Source organism: Sinocyclocheilus grahami, unplaced genomic scaffold (assembly GCF_001515645.1).
Source record: "Sinocyclocheilus grahami isolate Dianchi unplaced genomic scaffold, SAMN03320097.WGS_v1.1 scaffold584.1, whole genome shotgun sequence".
Lineage (NCBI taxonomy): Eukaryota > Metazoa > Chordata > Actinopteri > Cypriniformes > Cyprinidae > Sinocyclocheilus > Sinocyclocheilus grahami.
Window position 1 is genome coordinate 290,313 of NW_015505763.1, and position 20,312 is coordinate 310,624.

At 36.1% G+C, this 20,312-nt stretch overlaps 1 protein-coding gene across 2 annotated transcripts in view; it reads right to left on the bottom strand.

Moving 5' to 3' along the window:
• The window catches only part of rxraa (retinoid X receptor, alpha a), a 176,849-nt gene that overhangs the window by 114,029 nt on the left and 42,508 nt on the right, over positions 1–20,312 (bottom strand). Inside the window, exon 1 of one of the 2 annotated variants that reach the window (XM_016240202.1) lies at positions 15,282–15,524. The exons of the other annotated variant lie outside the window; for it this stretch is intronic. Coding sequence (XP_016095688.1) covers positions 15,282–15,309 — 28 coding nt within the window. The 5' untranslated portion in view covers positions 15,310–15,524. Of the gene's footprint in view, positions 1–15,281; positions 15,525–20,312 lie in introns of those variants that run through there. 2 annotated transcript variants of the gene reach the window in all.

Genomic DNA, 20,312 nt, shown 5'->3' on the forward strand with positions numbered 1-20,312 from the left:
ATTTGAATCGTCACATATTTAAATCAATTTTCAACCGGCTCGCAGATAATCGTTACATCCATCTGTTGTTTATTATGAGAGAATTCGCAAGAGTCCGAAATTCAGTCAGCGAACGCACGCGCACTCAACAAAACTGATGAGTTTCAACGATGACTCATCTGAACTCCTCTGATTGGCCATTGCATTCCTAAGCTTAACAGAATTGCGTGTGATTGGTTAAAATGCGAATCTTCGTAAAAACGCCTAAAATGAAATACGGTGCAACATGAGCAGATCGTAATTTAATGCCGCAATCGACACTGTCTATTCATATTCATTTTGTTAGCAACAGACGTAATAGATTTAATTTGTTTGTGCAGGGGCATTTTTGTCAAATTTAGTGGCATTTTTGCCCCAAGTCCCCAGGCCAGGGGAAGGCTAAGCCTATATATATATATATATAAACAACTCTTAATGTGCTAACACATCTAACCAACTCTCTACATTGCGAGTAAATCACTTGCATATGCGACTAATCTTCACTCTGGGCGATTAAATTATGTCTAATATTAGCCACTGGCTAATAAATTCTCAGATTTTACTCGCCAGTGTGTGAGTTGGACGCTAAGTATAAGTTTAGCACAGATATATTTTCACTCGCCGAACACACTGACTGAGCGCTTCAGAGATTCACTCCCCGTCAAGCGATCTGTGATATTTCTCAGGTCATCTGAATGGATGTGCAACGCACCTGTATTTAACATACCGTGAACTCTAGTGTAAAGGCGCACACCTTGCCGTCACTTTGTCTCACACGCAGAGAGAGAGAGCAAGCGAGAGAGTCTACATGCAGAATTGACGCGCTACATGTAAACAATATTTTTTGTTGTATTTTCCGGTCAAAATAACGCTGTTCCTTTGGAATTCTTCAGCTTTAAGACCTGCCGGGTTCTCCGGTAGTGGGCGGAACTAATGCGCAAACGACAATCTCATTGGCTGACGCTCACCTATTATCATCCCTGTTTTGATTTCAGCAAATCAGTTCGAGCGAACACACACAACCTGATTAATATTCATGAATCCAGCAGCTCATTAATCCTTGCAGAACCGTGCATTTTATATTGATCTTATTAGTAGAATTCTAGGTATTATTATTATCTTATCAGTATTATTGTTAGTTTTTTCAAAAAATTTTTACAGAAACACTGAATAACCAAAAAAGCAGCACCACCAGTCCTAAGTTCAGTTAAAATCACGAATATGCATTCATACATGGTTTTAATTCTAATTACTAAAGTTCTACCATTAAATAATACTTGATTATTATATAATGATTGACTGACTGATGTTAAGAATGTAGTACTTTTAGATATTTAAAAAGCTGTGCCATTTTACAAACATACATATACATAATATATATATATATTTAAAACACACACATGCATATATGGTATATCAGTCTGGCGAGTAAACTAAAAAACTTACTAGCCAATGGCGATTCAATTGCCAAGGTGTCTATAGAGTGTTGCTAACACATGCTTAATTATGTAAAATATAATTTGATTGTGATCTTGGGGTGAAATAAGTCCCCGACAGTTTTTGTGAGATTCACCCCAAAACATTAAAAAAGCCCATAAAATGGCACTTTTCCTCAGAGATTTAGCAGCTGTTGTAGTGGTTGATACGGTTATGGATGGCCGTCTCGCTGGAGGTTTATGAGGAGTTGAGTTTCACTGGTGCTCCCTCTCCGTCTCTCACCTCAGTGTCACTTAATTAGCCCGCCTGCACAAAGGGAAACCAGGCACAGGAGCCCAATTTAGTCCACAATAAAGTCTGGAATGACTCGACCCGCACTGTAATAGGAGTCCCACCCCCCTTCATTTATGTGCCAGAGACCTTCCTGGGACTTTGAAGATGCCGAAAACTGAGCAAAGGGGGGAAAAGGCTGAAATCAAAGGAGGGACCCTTAAATTCCATGAGATTCCTCCAGATGTTTTGAAAAATATTTGCTGAAGCATTCCAGATGTGCCACCTATCAGTTCCCCATAGCCAGTGTTGGGGGTAACTCATTACAAGTAATGCGAGTTACGTATCAGATTACTTTTTTCAAGTAACTAGTAAAGTAACGCATTACTTTTTTAATTTACAAGAAAATATCGGAGTTACTTTTTCAAAAAAGTAATGCCAGTTACTTTGTTTTCCCATGTATTGACTGACAGCTCTCCTGTCCCCATATTGGGAGAAATCAGAAGTGCAGAGGCGTTGTGTGCACTGTGTGAACATGATGTAGTTCTAAACTAAATGTGAATGTGCATTAATTCATCCCACTCAAAAAAAACAGATTTAGTATTCACCAAAATGAATTAAAACTAGGGCTGCACGATAAATCGGTTTCACTCAGGATGTGCTAGTAAATAAAAACAAACAAACAAACAACGAAATGGCAAGTAACACATTGAATTAAACATTCCCATTTTTAAAGTAGAAAACAAAAAAATATATTTTCTTGTAAACGTACTCTTATAGTCTGTTCTATTTTACTCTTATAAATAATTTTATTTACAGTGTGCTCCCAATAAATTTAAGCTCATAATTCAATACTCCATATTATATTAACATCTCAAACTTTACAAAATAATGAAAATATATTAAAGGGGTCATCGGATGCAAAATTCACTTTTCAAGTTGTTTGAACATAAATGTGTGTTGGCAGTATGTGTACACATCCACCCTATAATTATAAAAATCCACCCAGTGTTTTTTTTTTTAAATCCCTATTTAAAATCCCCTTTCTCAAATCAGGCTGTTCTGAGATTCCTGTCAGAATGACGTAGTTCTGTACAGGCCCCTCCCACGATAGTTGATTGACAGTAGTGTTTCAGCACAGACTGGACTGGTGTCTTACCTTAGACCCGCCCTGACTGAGCTGTCATCAGTCTGCCATTGTGTTGACTCTGGTGCAGGGGAAGACAAGATGTCTCCGATTAAGCGATTGAGGTGGTTTATTGTTGGATGTAATAATGAATATAGCAATCGTCATTTACTCCCGACATCTGAGCCACTTTGAAGTGAATGCGCCACTCCCGATCAGCCTAAATGCGTCTATGTTCGCGCGAATCATTCATGATCTAGCCTCATCTACAGAAGAAGTGTGTTTTGTAATGAATCTTTGCAAATCGCCTTTCCTAATAATGTGCTAATTAGCAAGTTTCACGATGAATGCGGCTAAAGTAAACAGTCTCTCTGAGAGCAGCTCAGAAGAGAGGGGCGGGGCCAGCAGAGCTCATTAACATTAAAAGCAACATGGACTATAATGGCTTGATAAAAACAGAGCTGATTTTGACAGGTTTAAAAAGGTGTTTTTTACACTACCATTGAGAAATTTTAACCCAAGTATGTTATAGACTTTTAATTAAGACCCTAAAGAATCATATCAACTTGTGCAAAATGGGCATCCGATGACCCCTTTAAAGACTTTAAGATAACAATCTAAACAACTTTTTAAAATATTTATGAGCATGAAATAATGAAAATATATTAAATATAAATAACATAAGCATATATTAACCATTTTTTAAATAATAATTTATCAAATAAAAAATATTATATGATTTTAATATAATATTATACTAATAAAAACATTATTCAAAATTACATTATAACATTATTCAAAATTAAATAAAAATATTATGTCTAAATACAATATATATATATATATATATATATATTTAAATGTATAATAAAACTTAAGAAACACCAAAATATACATTTATATTTTTAAAAAACATTATTACCATGTTTTGACAGAAGAAAGAGGCTAATTTTACAAATTCGACTCTTTTTACAAGCTTTCACAGCAGTGACGCTCTCAGATATTCTAATAATGTTTAAAAGAATCAGGCAAAAATCAAAGTCATTCCTTATCCTGAAAAGGAGTTCAACAAGTCTGCACATGTTCCCAAAAATAGCTGAAACCCTCTGACCACGTTGAACAGAATAAAGCAAAATAATTCCTCAGGTTTTACAGCTCAGTTTTCTCCCAGTACTAGAATCACTTACACACACACACACTCCCTGAAGTGATAGGAAGAAACTGGCTCGCACACCTCCAAGATTAAAAGGCCTCTCAGCTGGAGTGAACAGCAGCTCAACAGCCACTTGACAAATAGCAGTGGCGCTTGCAGCAAATGGGTAATAAGAGGTGCACTCTTCTGCTGTTTGAGTAAGAGGAAGGCAGCGAGGTCAGAAGGCACCAGAACACCTTTCTCACTGCAACGGCCGGATCTGTGAAAGAGACACCATCTCTGACACGCCCCATGACTTATGTAAACAGTTAGATATGCGCCCACACTCTCTCCGCCATCATCTTATACCTCACGGAGACGTACTCAGCCATAGCAGGGAGGGAGCAAGATCTCTGACGTGCCTCCAAGCACATTTGAAGCCCAGGTGAGAGTCTGGAGTTGACGCGAACGAACTGTAAATCACTCTGCAGACCCGCCGGTAAAAAATAGAGGCCTTGTTTGGGCAAAACGTGGATTGTGAGGGTAAAAGTACACCTGGCTTAACCCAAAAAAAAACAACTGATGTGGAAAAGAACATGTTCACGATGCAGCAGAGTTGCCATTTACTTGCATACAAATCCCTTCATCTTATCTTTGTCATCATATTTTGGTTGGTGTAACAGATATGGATTATCATAATTGCAATCATGGTTCTTAATCTGCTGGGTTGGTTTAAGCTCTCCAGTGTAAGCTGTGGCATTAGTGGACAGAGCCTCCCACACACACTCTAACATGCAGTCGAGAATGCTAAAGCCCAGATATTTTTTTTGCTTATTATGACTGATACTTGTCAGATATCGCATGATATGAGCCCAGGAATCTTGAGTAAGCTAAAGCAGACTGTACTATATTCATCTTAGGACTTTGGACACAATTTTCAGAGTTGAACTGGGCGATCAACCACATTCTAACATAGGGCTGCTCGATTATGGCAAAAATTATAATCACGATTATTTTGGTCAATATTGTAATCACGATTATTTATCATGATTATGAGGGGGCCATATGACCAAAACTTTATTTGAGGGATTTATTTAAAGATAGTGATACATATCAAATATATATTTCCTGTAAATAAGGTTGCTATGACATCTACATTGTAGAAACCAGTGGAATTTCAAACAAACAAACAAACAAAAAGTCCTCAAAAGTATTGAAAATAATTAAACTGTCAGTAATAAAAAAAAGCAAAGGACAAATACAATAGAATAAAAAGATACAAATGAAACAAACTGTGCTTTAATGTTTTTTATGCAAGTCTTACAGTCTACTACAGAAATTAATATAAAATGTAAAATAAAACAGCATAGTCTTCACTGTAAGAATTAAACTTCTTTGTTTCTTATTAAAGCTACGAAAGTCCTTCACTCAAGAGTAGTGTGTGATTTTGAATTTGTCTTTTGTTTGATTAATATTAAGCACACAGTCGCAGCAGGAAAAAAGCCCGCTGTCACTTTAAGAGCTGCACAGATCTAATTTACCATTACACGCGTATATTCATTCTCAACTCTTTACGTTCATTTATTACATGACCGACGAAGGTATACATGAATAATCACTAAGAGCCACATTTTGACACATTTTTGCGTGTATTTGACCGTTTAGGCATGCACCTTGAGCTAAAAGATGACTTTACATGTCCGTGTTCTGTTCCGTCTCTGAGCTCATATATCTTCCTGAGGAACAGCGCAAGTTCTCTTTCACGCTTTTAAAAACATGAATAAATATACTTATATAAATCAAGCATGTCCCATTTTGCAAAAGTCACGTTACATGATTTTACTGATTGGGCTTTTATGGAGGAATGAAAGCGCAGCACTGGAAAAGGGGGCAGAATGGGGCGCAATAATCGTTTTATCTCGATTATTGTATTTTCTTAATCGTTGGAGGCCGAAATCGAAATCGAAAAACTGCTTTTCGATTAATTGCACAGCCCTATTCGAACATATTCATTAACATGCAAAACTCAACAAAGCCAGCCACTGGGATAATTTTGGCAATGTTTTGCATGGAAAATTAAAGAGTTTGGAGTCTGTCAGACATGTATGATAATGGCAAAACTTAGGTAATTGCACTATCTTAACAAGAAAGGAATAAGATCTTTAATAATGAATATAATTTCGAAAAGCTTGTGTCGAAATCTATTAGCCATCACCACTGCAGGACCAATCACACTATTTCAGACACTGTGGTTGCATCCAAAAGCTGAAAAATGCTGTCTTCAGAGGATACATTCCAAGGTAGGAAGGCATCAACGTCCGAATCCAATGTTAGCTTCACTTCCTCTCTCCTGAGATGTCTTCATCGGATCGGTTTTTGAAGGCAGTATAGATGTATCCTTCACTGCTCTTGATATCCCACAAATCTGTGCATTCAATTTCATGACGGTCAAGTTAAAAAATAAAAAAGGTGTCTTAAAGTTGCACTTTGTGTGTATATGTAGGGTTCTGACCAACTTTTTCCAAATTTGATGTAATTTCTAGTGATAAATTAGTATTGTAGTTAGAGTTGCATAAAGGTGGGAAATTTCCAGTAAATTTTGGAAACATTCCAGAAATTTTGGAAACTTTCCAGGATTTTTTTTTAAATATTCCAGGGATTTTTGGAAAGTTTCCGGAAACTTGCCGGAAATTTTCCACCCCTTTGCAACCCTAATTGTAGTAATTAAATTATCACTGAAGCTCTCTCTGTTTGGTTGTAGAACAAAAAAAAAACATTATGCTGCCGCAGAATTCTGTCTGAAATCAGTTTTGTGAGGTACCATCGGTCAGTGGCATTGAGTCAGCTGCCTAAGCTTTCAGACGCAGTCTGTCAGACATTTTTCGGAATGTACAATTTGTCACAAAGACAATTAATCTGCCATCTGTAAGCATGTCACATTAAAGTCACGATGAAACTGAAGTAGCGGCAGATCTTTTCTTCTGTATTGTAAATCCAAGCGTAACAAATTATCGAAAAAGAAAAAGGTAGGGTGAGGACCTTAAAAATCAGTTACGTGCAAAACTTTATATATTATATTCAGTTAATAAGAAAAAAACAATACAAATAATAAATAATACACTGAAAAAACAAATGCAGTGTTCAGTCATTGACAATAAGATGAATAACAAGCTATTAATAAATAGACAGGGTGAATTCGGATTTCATGTCGACTTTAAGCAATGAAAGACTGCTCATTCTGCCTTATGATAAAAACTAAATCATATAGTGTTCACTGCTCAGAATGCACCATGCCACGTCCCGAGAATAGTCACAGACGCCTCGGTTCACACAAGGAAACCTATAAAGTAGGTCTGGGCGATAAAACGGTATCGATATTTATCGACGGTACACCCTCTTCAATAACGCTAGAAACATTTTTGAAATAGTGCACGATATAGGCACGTGCTATGAGTGACGCAGACCGCACACACAAACACGAACACATGCTGAATTGAGTGCTGTGCCTGCCTGTGATGAGGAGATTGTGAATAAAAAATATAAATATTAGTCGAATTTAAAATAAACATTTGCATTTGAATGCAAAAATAGTACAATCAAATTTTAGGTGTGCGTCTGGGAGCGTCATCAGTGGAGCGCGAGATGCGGTGATGATGATGTGAGTGACGTTGTTGCATTTTAATGTTTTATAAGTCTAGCTCATAAGATGCGCAGTTGCTTCGTTATTCATTCAAAATATTAGAGAAATATAGTAGCTCTATGCGTAGAAGATCTTGATTAGGTTAAAACCGAAACCAAGCCATTCACACAGAACGCATATTCAGTGCATTTTTAGACAGACAAATATGACTGCTGATCTCACGTCTCACACAAGAGATGTATAGAAAGCCATGCAAAGTTAAAAGAGTTTAAACTTTTAGAAAACGCGTCACGAATTTGTGGAGATTTATTCCGTTTCACTGCATCCCATATGTTTTTAAAGGCAATCTGTGTGAATGGCGTTTCGGCTCTTTGTATTAAACAAAGCATAAATACATGATGCTGTTTTGTTCATAATTGTTTATGCAATTTACGAAATTATGTTTGATTTATATGAGTTAATTTAGACGTAATGCACGTTTTTCTTTTTATAGACAGTTATTTCCTTTGCGTTGGCAATTTAATGTGCTGCATTATTTTGCTCATTGCGCCCTCCTGTGGCTTCGGGAGACAAGCCAAAAGTTTCCTTCAGACCTATTTAATCAGCACATAAAACATTAGAAATGAGATATCTGAAGTGGTTTGTCTCAATAAATTGGGTTAATTTAAAAATACAGTGGTTAAATTAAAACGTTTTTTTCTATTGCTCTTTGTTTTAAAAAAGGTTATAAATAAACGTCAATAATTATCGATACCGAACGATATGAAACATTATATCGTTGATACATTTTTTAGCTATATCGCCCAGCCCTACTATAAAGTCATTACTGTGATTTAAAACGATCTAAACCATGTTTTGCTAAGCCTTCAGAAAGAGATAGAAGACTACTTCACATTTCTGTCAGTGCATTTTAATTAACGCCTATGTGATAAAGGCTAATGTCACTGCGCTGGAATATGAATTCTACACTGTAGAGTTGCTAATGGTTAATGGTCTGCAGTTCTGACACACAGGTTGCAGGATCAGTCCCAAAGAGCCCCAAATCCCACTTCATATAACCACATACTAAAAGATCATATACATTCTGACTGGGTACGACTGTGCTGCATCGCACAGAGATTTCAGCGTGGACAGAGATCTGTTTGTCACTTGAAACTTATCAAGTTGTGCCAGTGTTGGATTAAAACGCATCTGGTAAATAGCAAGAAATTAAAAGTACTGAATAAGGGAACAGAGAAGCGCCAGATGCAATACTGATTCATTTGCTGAAACCTTGCCTAAAGTGTGTGAAAGCAAAACCTAACACACACAAAAAAAAACACTTCCTGTGTAGCCACAGCACGTATTTGGCACTGCCCGTTAATAGCTAGCACCTAGTGAGGTGTCGAACAGCACTCTGCAGTATCTACCAGTTTTCTGCCTGATAGAAACTCTGCTTTTAGACCACCTCAAACATACCGCACATCAAGATGCATTGGATTTGACTCCATGCAAACATATTTGCATGCAAATTTCCAAATGCTGATTTTCCTTCCAAATGTTCAGCAAACCTGTTTTTTTTCCTGTTACATACACTAATGTTCAAAACATGAGTCTGTAAATTTGTTTCTTTTTTTGCTCACCAAGGTTGCATTTATTTGATCAAAAACACCATAAAATAGCAATAGTGTAAAATATTACAATTTAAAATACCTAGATGTAAAATGTAACTAATTCCTGCAACGGCAAATTTTCAGCTGCCATTACTCCAGTCTTCAGTGTCACATCTTTCAGAATTCATTCTAATATACTGATTTGCAGCTCAAGAAACATTTCTTATTATTGGCAAAGCTGATAACAGTTATTGTACTTCTGTGGAACCATGATTAAAAAAAAATCTATATTTTCAATTTTTTGAATAGAAAGTCTAAAATAATAGCATTTACTTGAAATTGAAATATTTTTGCAATATTATAAATGTCTTTAAGGACACTTATGATAAATTTGAGCATTTTTGCAGAATAAAAGTACTAATTAATTAACTTTTGAATGGCAGTGTAATTCACAGGTAAAGGCAAACATCTTAGCTGTGGTGCTCATGTGGAGGATGCAAGTTCGAATCTGGCTCACAACATTTCTCGTTCAGATTTCTTTCTTTCACTATCCATATTAATAAGCAAAAAAAAAAAAAAAAAAAAGGTTTTTAAAGTTTAAAAAATAAGCTTCATTCAAATCAGTCAAATGGAGCTTCTTTGACAAGTCTGAATGAACTTCACTTATCCAGAGCTGATTGAACAAAACTGTTTATCTCTCTTATTAGACACTTTTACACAATCAGTGAAGCGCACAATATCAGTCCTATCAGACCGTGATAAACATAAGCAAGGTTCACAGTATAGCATCCGTTATAGTTTATCTTGTTGTAACGTTGTGAAAACTCAATTCTAGAGGTCAAAAGCAAATCCTCCAGCTGATAAAACACATGGGGAGCGAAGGTCAAGGTCTGAAGTTCATCGTTCACCCTTAAAGATAAAACACTTGCAACTGTCGGGAACTGAAAACTCACAAATTATTAACAAGGGTTTGAGATGCATGGCTATCATAAACAACTGTTTTAAAGCTCCATTTCTGCATACAGCAGTAACCTGATTGTGGAACTCTGTATTATGGTCGAACTGAATCTCATCCATGGACTGCCCGTCGTGATATGTCGCTGGTAAATGGCCTTTGGAGAGCACTATCCCTTTAATCCATTAACATTCTCTAGAAAACTTCTCTAGTAAAAATGACAGCTGCAGCCCGCTCACAAAAGGCGGCAAAAAGCATCCGGCAAGAAACCTAAAACTGCCCTGCCATAAAATAAAATACCTTGTATGGGTTTAAGAGGTAAACAGCCCACCCAGACCCCCAATCAAAGCTCTTTAAACCTCCCAGAACCACCTTTGCTCCTGAATTACGGCTGACAGAGGAATGCACTCCCCTCAACAATGAATGTCACTTTCTCATCAAGACCATGAACTTCACTGAAATGGACGGAGAAAAAAAACACACCTCCTATCACTCAAAAGCACCTCCTCCCGACCCTTAAAAAAATGCCAAACTAAATGTGGTTTACTTTTATAGAACAAATGGTCCTTAAAAACCAAGGAGAAAACCATCTACATCCCGTGGATCCACTTACTTAATGATCTACAGATAAACAGAGAGTGATTTCAGAAAGCAGAATACTTCCATAACTTGTGATGTTACACAAGCTTTTAGTCCCTAGTAAGTTCTTCTGTAATTTACATAAAAGGTTTCATTAAATCTTTGCAGGCAAAAAAAAAACAGACAGATATTAGGTATTTAGCACCTGTGCCTAGGGCTGGAAAAAAAGTTAATAAGCCCAACCTGTTCTGCATCCTTTGCAAAGAACAAAAACATCACGAGTATATCTAACGCTGTAATTTGAAACTCTGCTCAATTACTTCCACAAAAGCATTTGTAAATGTAAGTATTAAGTAATCATTCATGTTTAAATTATGTGTCTGAATTTAGAAGGCCAGAGCTGACACTCAACACGTATAGCAGACAGCAGGAAATAGCACTCCGCTTGCAAGCAGCCACATGCTTTATGTGTTGAAAATCTTAAGTTAATTATATATATATTTTTTTTATGATTACATCATAAAATATATATTATATTATAATATTAAGTCTTTTATGATTTGGCTAAAATTACTTATTACAATAGAAACTTAGATACTGAACCTTTTTTTTTTTTTACATATTTTGATTTTTTTTTTAAATAATTATTCAGGGTTAAATGTTATTTGAAATTATTATTAAAAATGGCTAAATGTCTTAGTAATTATATAAATCAACATATCAACAAATCAACAACACAAATCAATACATTTTAAATATTTGATTTTTTTAAAATTATTCAGGGTTTAAAGTAGTGGTCGACTGATATATCGCCAAGGCTGATACATCGGCCGATATTTGGCTTCTTTTTTTTTTAAATATCGGCATCGGCCGATAAGTTTTCTTGTTTGGTCAATGCATTCGAGGCGGGACTTTTATTTTGACGACTGTCTAATAATCAGATAGAACGGTTAATCAAAGGAATTATAATGTATACAAAAAGTATTATAATGATTGCTTTTATATTATTAGTAATAAAGGCAAACATTATAATACTTTCTTGTTTGCCATCAGCATTCAGCAAATACGCATTTATATAATTTAAACAAATCTTTGAATGACTAATGAACATTTAATTTCACAAAGCTTGCAAACTTAGTCGGATCCAGTTGTGAGATCTTGTGAAGTGTGCATTTGTATCCTGCACGATCGCGTGTTCTCTGCATGACGGTCAGTCCGTGTGAACTGAATGCTGACAGGAGGAGAGTTCAGCTTCACTGGAGATGCGCGATCGACAAATTTTAAACTCGTGATTTCAAATTATGCCACGCTTTATGCATTTGCCCACTGCCATATTCATGTCTTTTCCACTGTGTGCTGTATTTAAAATGAGTGTTACCTTGGCTTTATTTAAAAAAAAATATGATTCCCAAATCCCAAAGCACACAAACTTTCCAGAATACTGAGTGCCCTGTTGGTTACAGTGTTTACTTTCTTTTTTTTTTATTATATTTTTATTAAATATTTATTTATTTGTGAAAAATACTTTATCATCTAAAGTATAAGTATGTTTATTTAACACATTTACTTTTTAATCCTTTTTCAAATTATTTAAAATTTCTTAAACATTAATTAAAATAAATAACATTATATCGGCTTTATATCGGCCACCCTGCTTTCCAAGATATCGGCATCGGCAGTCAAAAAAAGCAATATAGGTCGACCGCTAGTTTAAAGTTAAATGATCTTTTTATTGTTAAAAAGTTTCATACATTTAATTATTTTATGAATTTGATTACATTTTATTATGGTTAATGACATTAAAATATTTTAACCAAATCTTTTTAAAGACAAGAACTTAAAACAATTACTAAATTATCCTAAAGTGCAGATTATGTGAAGGATAAAGCACACGGCTCCAATAAGAACGATTTATAAACAAACCTTTGTTACTATTAAAATGCATGCCTACAGAAAAATATAATAACTATAAAGCCAAAAATTAAATCCAGCTTTTACATCTGAATTTCCCAGCATAAAAAGCCACACATACAAAGCCCTAACACACCTTAACAACTAGTCTAACAACTAGTAAAGATGTTGCTTAACTCTGCAATTTTTCTGGTACTGTTCTGGGAATATTCGGGGGTTTTGGGAAACCCAGCATTCCTGCTGCCTCTCATCTTAGTGAACCAGTCGGGTGATGATGTATGTCAAGGTGTAACATGACTCCCGCATAAAAGAGCTACAGACACAATAACAGTCCTTCCTATATTCCTGAGTGAAAGCGCAGAGCATGCTGGTTATTCTTACAGTATGCAGGCCTCTGTGTGAACTAAATCAAGTGTGACTGCTCAACTTATCTCCATGCATGGCAAGTAAGCTCATATGCATAAGAGAGTAATGTGTATCATTTATTGAAGAACATGTTAATTTACCAAACCACAGCCTTGCATGACTAATAGGCATGTTGTATAAGAGATGTATAAGACAAAGCCATGTAATTAATTATTTTGAGATGTTATATATCACGTTATGTAAATCTCCTGTCTATTAGTCTATTTTTGGCATAACTCAGATATCATATTATCTTTACAGCCGCAAACTGCACTATGATTTCATAATCACACACTGACCGTTGGAATTTAAGTGGCTCTCATGTTTTCCAAAATAATAAATAAATAAAATAAAATAATAAATACTGCCTTAAATACATGTTTTACAATCAAAAGAAAAGTCCATTATCATTTATTCATCCTCATGTCATTTTAAGCCAGTGTGACTTTATTTCTTCCATAAAACACAAAACATTTTTTTGAAGAATATCTGAACACTCATTTCAATAAAGTGAATGAGGACTATGGCTGTCACGCTCCAAAATAACAACAACAAAAAACACAAGTATCATAAAAGTGGACACTTGTACACTATTCCGGGTTTTCTGAAGCCAATAATTTTGTGTCATACAGAATGGATTTACGTTTTTAATGACATCCATCCAAGATCTCTTTGCAATTTTCATGAGAGTTTATGAGAAAATCAGCAATGTCTGATTAGTGAATGAATTGTTGAAGACTGATCTTTTCAATGAATCAGCTACTCTAGTTCACAAAGCCACCGACTGAATGATCAAGTCGCAACAGTGAACATCTTAAAAGAGGGGAAGATTATCAGTGAACAACATCTTCTGTAACAGTTTTGATCTGTTCATTTCAGTTCAGAAGATTTGGAAAACAGCATATGATTGATTAAAACTTTTTACGATTCTTTCAGGGTGCTTCTCTGTCCTGAATTAAATTGGTCAGTCTCAGATCCCATTCACTTACATAGATAAGAACAGCCAGAATATTCTTCACAAATTTGCCTTTTGTGTTACACTGACAAAAAGTCAAACAGGTTTGGAACAAGATGAGTAATTACAAACTAATTTCATTTCTTGGTGGACTATTCCTTTAATATGATGGACTATATGGAAACCACACCTACATTTCGCCTCAGCCGTCGATTAAAAAAAAAGGACATTTTTGAAACCCGCAAGGTTTGTTCCTCGGACACCGAGTCACTTTATTATTAAATCTAGTCACTATAAATAGATTTCAAATGAAATCGTATTGCTCTGCAATGACTTCTGTCACTTTCTTCCGTAAACTACTCACGGAAAACGCCAAAGTTTGTCCAAGTTCACTTATCAACTGTTATCTCATACACAAACGGTTCTCGCCGGATTATTTGAGAGCAAAGTGCAAGGAAAATTGATTTAAAAAAATGTGTGATTTCTGCATGTAAAGATGGAATTGCAGATGAAAAACAAAAACATTCGCTGTAGCTAATAACGCTTTTCTTCTTCCAATGACAAAAACTGTTTGCGATTTAACGTTAACGAGATCTTACAGACGTCCGACGCCTTCAAACTAATGTGCATTTCATTTTTTCGCAAAATTTTAGACTGATGCGCGATGTTGCTCTGCGTTTACAAATACGAGAAATCATCCACACACAAATGAACACTCGTCTGCATGTGTCTGTATTCCTGCCAGGAAAGTGAAAGAAATGATGCGCGTGAATCCAATACCTGCTCGTTTACTACAGCACGAGCTTCAACTCTGCAGCACAGCAGTCAGAGCACTCACAACACTATCAATATGTCAAATTATACCGCATATCAAGAATACAACATCTTTTGAGTGAGCGCGAGACTGAATGAGGTGTCACTATCCGAGCGCGTGCCATCGCTTTTGCACGCCTCAACTTTTGTGTTTACCTTTAGTTTGATTTAAAAACAAATGTCCTGATCCACACCATGCACTTGACTGCTGTACGTTATTGATTATGATTGCATTCGTTTCCATTCGCCACGAACGTAATCCTCCAATACAGCCCGAGTCGATAATAAGCGCGCTAAAGCAATTCCAGTTTGTTTGTTTGTTTTTTAGCGTTCATGTTTTTCCCCCCTCACGCTGGACTAAAAAGTAAATCATAAAACTCTCTCTTGCATACCAAAGAAACTCGAGTGGAAAAATAAACATCTTTCAGTAGTCTGAGGGTAAACTTACCCAATGACAAGAAAGGTTTGGTTTCCATGTCTTGATGGGTTAGCTCATACCAGCTGACGCGCGCGCGTTGTAAGCTGTCGGCGTCCCTCTCTGATGACAATACAACACGACTCCACGCGGTAAAAGTTAAAAGCTTCGCGATAGTGTCAAATGTTCACTTTATGGCACTACTGTTTGTTCACGCTTCTGTTCGGCTCTGTCTACAACTCTCCTGTCCACACACTACTGCAAAGGGACCCAGTGAAGGGGACTCCCACTGACGCTCACGCGGGTACATAGCAGCGACGAGTGAGGGGAACGTTAACCCCTCCTGCGCCGCTCTGCCTACAGCCATAGAGGGAGTTAAGGAGAAAATGAAAGTGTTTCCTTGAGTAAAGAGCATTGCTTGCACATGTGGTAAAACAAAGAGCCTCTAAAGTGAGCCCATGTTGCCATTAATGAATTACCAACCTGTCATTAAAAGTGACTAAGAAATTAGTAGTTAAAGACCAGATAGATAGATAGATAGATAGATAGATAGATAGATAGATAAATAGATAGATAGATAGATAAAAAATAGTATATATATATATATTTATAAAATAAATAACACATTACCTTTACAAAAATTATTTCACATTTATGAATTTATGTTTATAATTTATGACAATGAATGTTTTCTATCAGTGATAATTCTTCAACTGCATTATTTACTTTTATCCTATGGCTGTTACTTAAATCTTTGCTCTTTAATCTGTCGTCTTAGATTATATGATTTTTTTTTCCACACTAGGAGATACATTAGGAGCTCAGTGAAAATATGTTAACAGGTCATGGATATCATACAATATTATATGTATACAATATTTATTTATTTATTTTTACCTGATTAAAGCTGTGTTGTGCTGCCCTTGTTTTCTTGAGGATGAGGAAATTGATCAAACAATGCTGTATAAATACTGCTCTATTTGCATGCATTTAAAGTACACTATGCACACAACCTCAACATGCCTTTCATATCCATGCAATATCTGTCAATAATTTAAAAAAAAAAAATCAATGTGTCTGTTCCAGACGATTCAGACTTTGCTGTTGGGGAACAGGCCTTGCAGCCAGTTTTCTTCAACAGCATGCAGCACTACAGGATCCATATTATCCCAGAGAGAACTAGGTCATTTCTCCAATATTACACCCCGGTCAATTGGATACCGTCGCGCAGCTTTATCATTACTTCACACGGCTGCCTTAGCTTGCCAGGGATGTGTCCACTGAGTTGTGAATAGCACACACATGGAAGAGGCTTTTTGGTGATGTATATGAGAATTTCTAGCAGCGTGAGTAACCGTGGGCTAAGAAGAGATGTTGGATACTTCGGGGGCACGGCAGAAGTTTTTTTGCAAAGCTCTCTTATTTTGTTCATGCAGATAAATGTATATATACATGCAGTCCCGGAGCCATCCTGGGGGCCTACAAAAAAACTGCATCGCTCGCTGAGCGTTTGAAGGTGTTTCGCCGCAGTTCGGCTAGGGGAATGATTCATAATTAATGCAGCGCACTGCGCATTAAAGATCAAAGCCGTTTGTCTATGCTGTGCAATAAACCTAAAGCAGCCATGACTGGGCTCAGATGAGTGTGCATGGATGTGAGGGACACTGGTGTGTGTTTTTTACTTTCACACCCTCTGGGTGTCACACAGACTAACAGTCTAGTCTGACTAGCAATGGCAGTTTTTGTTCAGAGCAGACTTTCACATTCACCATGGACTTCAAGATGACTTGATGTGCAGCGTACAATCGAGATTCTCAGATTGTGACAAGTCTTTACGAGCTGCACAGCATGGGACGATCTATATTCGGAAAGAGCAATGTGGCGGTAGTTATGGTCACTCTGTGTACTGTACAAATGAGGCATATTAGCGTCTATGTTGATGTATGTTATGGCACAAAGGCCATGAACGCTTCTGGACACCAGCTGAACCTATTAATCAATGATGGTGGGTGATGACAAACCACGAGCCATGGCACACACATATACAGATGTGTATGTGAATATTATGAATGTAGTTATTTTACATAGATGTAAGAACGATAATCAATAATACCCTGGAAATATGAGCGAGAACATAGCAAGTGAATGTGAAATTGGCCCTCTGTGTGTGCGGTCATGTCTCTGAACAACAGCAAATTGAATGCACCTCCTGTGCATCACACAGCTGCGGTGATGACACATACAGTAGCCACAAAAATATTTGGACACTTAAGCTTTGCTTTAAAATGTGTGAATGTCAATGTGTTCAATAAAAAAATGTCAAAACAAGTTATATTTATTTTAAAAGAAAGAGCACATACACACTACTCAAGCAAATGTTGACTGGAAATGTTAAATTAATGAATAAAATAATGAATAGTAATGAATAAAATTAAAATGAATTCAAAGTGAAAGAAATTAAAACATATATACATTATATAATTATATATATATATATATATATATATATATATATATATATAATTCAACATTTATGAGTGTATTAATTTAATTGATTTTATTAATTTAATTTTTTCGGTTAATCTCATATTTTGCAAAGAGACAAATTTGTATATTTTCAGCATAAAATATATATCACACCTGTGGTTGCGCTGTTATGTAACTTGTATGCACCTGTGTAAAATTAAGGGAAACCGAATTTTAAACATTTTAAAATATGGATTAACATGTTTTGTTAGCCCGCTGTAGTATAATGAAGCCAAGTACAGTAAGAAGATTTTGTTAAAGTACCAAAATGCACAAAAATGAAAATAATAATCCAGTATTAATGAGTTTTCCTAAACTGCAGTACCACCGAATTGCCCTGTGCGGTACCATGAGGGATTTTGTGATGTATGACTGACCACCGTAGAGGTCCTCTGGCTTGCTGATTATAGAGTGTAAGCACTCTGCCGTGGTTCAGATGGATGTTTAGCCTACGGCTCGCACTCTGTAATCTAAGACAGACACAACACACTCTTTTAAACGCCTCAATCAGCCGCTCTCTCATCTGCCTGCGAGACCTTGCTATTTAATCCTTTTCTTTGGCCTTGATTAATGGCTGCTCGACCCCTGACCTTCTCACATATAAATCTCCAAAGGGTGTTTTGGGTCTCTCGGGGCTTCTCAATTCAAGACCAATTCTCTCTCACCATCTTCATGTGCAAGTGCTTATGGTGTGGCATCTCTATTGGATTCTTCACATTTGAATAATGCATCCAGGCCTTGGGGGGACATCGCCGTGACGACCTCCGCCGAGGTAACAGGGATAGTTTCTCTTTCAGGTCTCAAACGTGGTGATAAATGGAACGGTCCTTTCGGTCGCCATTGTGCTCGAGCGTTTACAACACGCTCATCCATAATGGCTGTTTGCACTGATGCTATTCTGCCGTTACTATGGGGACCTGGTTCTTCACAGCACGAGATTCATAAGGAAATATAAATCTTTTCCCAACCTGCGTAAAAGGGACAAGATGAAGCCTGGAGATTTTGGATTATAACTGTGAATCCTTTTTTCTATCTGGAACAAAACCGATTTGCACGGATTCCAGATATCAAGAAATTCAATCCAAGGCTGAACACACACAGTGAGGCTAACCGATGTGAGCAGACATATACAAAACCTTAGTAAAGGATGGGTAGAGGAAGAGCCTAGAGGCCTTAATAAGAAAGAAGAAGGGTGAAAAACTTGACTTTTCCCCCTTTTCAGCCTGAAGGATGCTCTGTGGTCAGCAGCAAAGCAGAATGGGTCAAATTCCTCACATACAGGGGTCAGAGTGCTTTCTGAAGACACTGCAAAAGCCAGAACCTGACTTCCAAGGAACAAGGAACTTGACATGCACATTAAGTATCTGGACAATAAAAAAAAAAATCATGTTCAAATGTTATTGCATGACAGCAGAATAGATAGATATAAAGATACTGTATGGATATATACAGTATATATATATATATATATATATATATATATATATATATATATTCACACCAAAAAGTTTTAAAAAATAGTGTAGATTTTTCACAGCACCCTTATATATATATATATATATATGCTCACCAAGTTTGCATTTATTTGATCAAAAAACAGTAATATTTTGAAATGTTATTACAATTTAAAGTAACTGGTTTCTATTTTAATATATTTTAAAATATAATTTATTCCTGTGATGGCAAAGCTGAATTTTCAGCAGTCATTCCATTACAGTCAGTTTCACATGATCTTTCAGAAATCATTCTAATATGCTGATTTGCTGCTCAAAAACATTTATTTTGTAACATAAAAGTCTTTGTTGTCTTTTGATCAGTTTAATGCATCCTTTCTGAATAAAAAGTATCAAAAATTAAACCAACTGTGATTTATTTTAAAGAAACATAGCACTATAATCTTTTTTTCCAGGCTTTACATTATAAAACAATAAATATACTGTTCAATATTAAGGTGAAAAAATAAAATTCAGCCAGAAAAGTTCTAGCATGATTTATTGGCGGATGCCACTCTGATTTGACATTTTTTATCTGATGCGATGAAATTCATACATTATTAAAAATTAATGAAATATACAAATCCATGTTGTAGCCAGCGTACACATATACAAAACAGTATTTCTATACAGAATTACTGATAAAAAATAAACAAAAATGTGCAACAGAAGTCTGATTTAAAACTTTAGTATAATCTCACATTTCAAATATAGAGGCTTTTCATATTAGATCTCAAAGTAAAGTACATCAGAATGACTGACAACCACATGCAGCTTCCAATGTGTGGTCAGAGAATCAATAAGCAGATGAGAAGATTTTAGCATGTGGAAAAATACCCAGATTGCTCTAATAGCATTAAATGCGAAGAGACCGTTTAGACAGCTTCACAGCGACGGGGGCTTTCATTCAAACTGGAATCCGTTTGAAACGGTGGATTTATCTCCTGACAAGACGATGGAAAGCAGCTGAACTGAGAGGAGAAGAGATGAAATGATGGCCCTACAGCTCAATATTTTCATAGGCAATTAGAGTCCACTGCTTTGA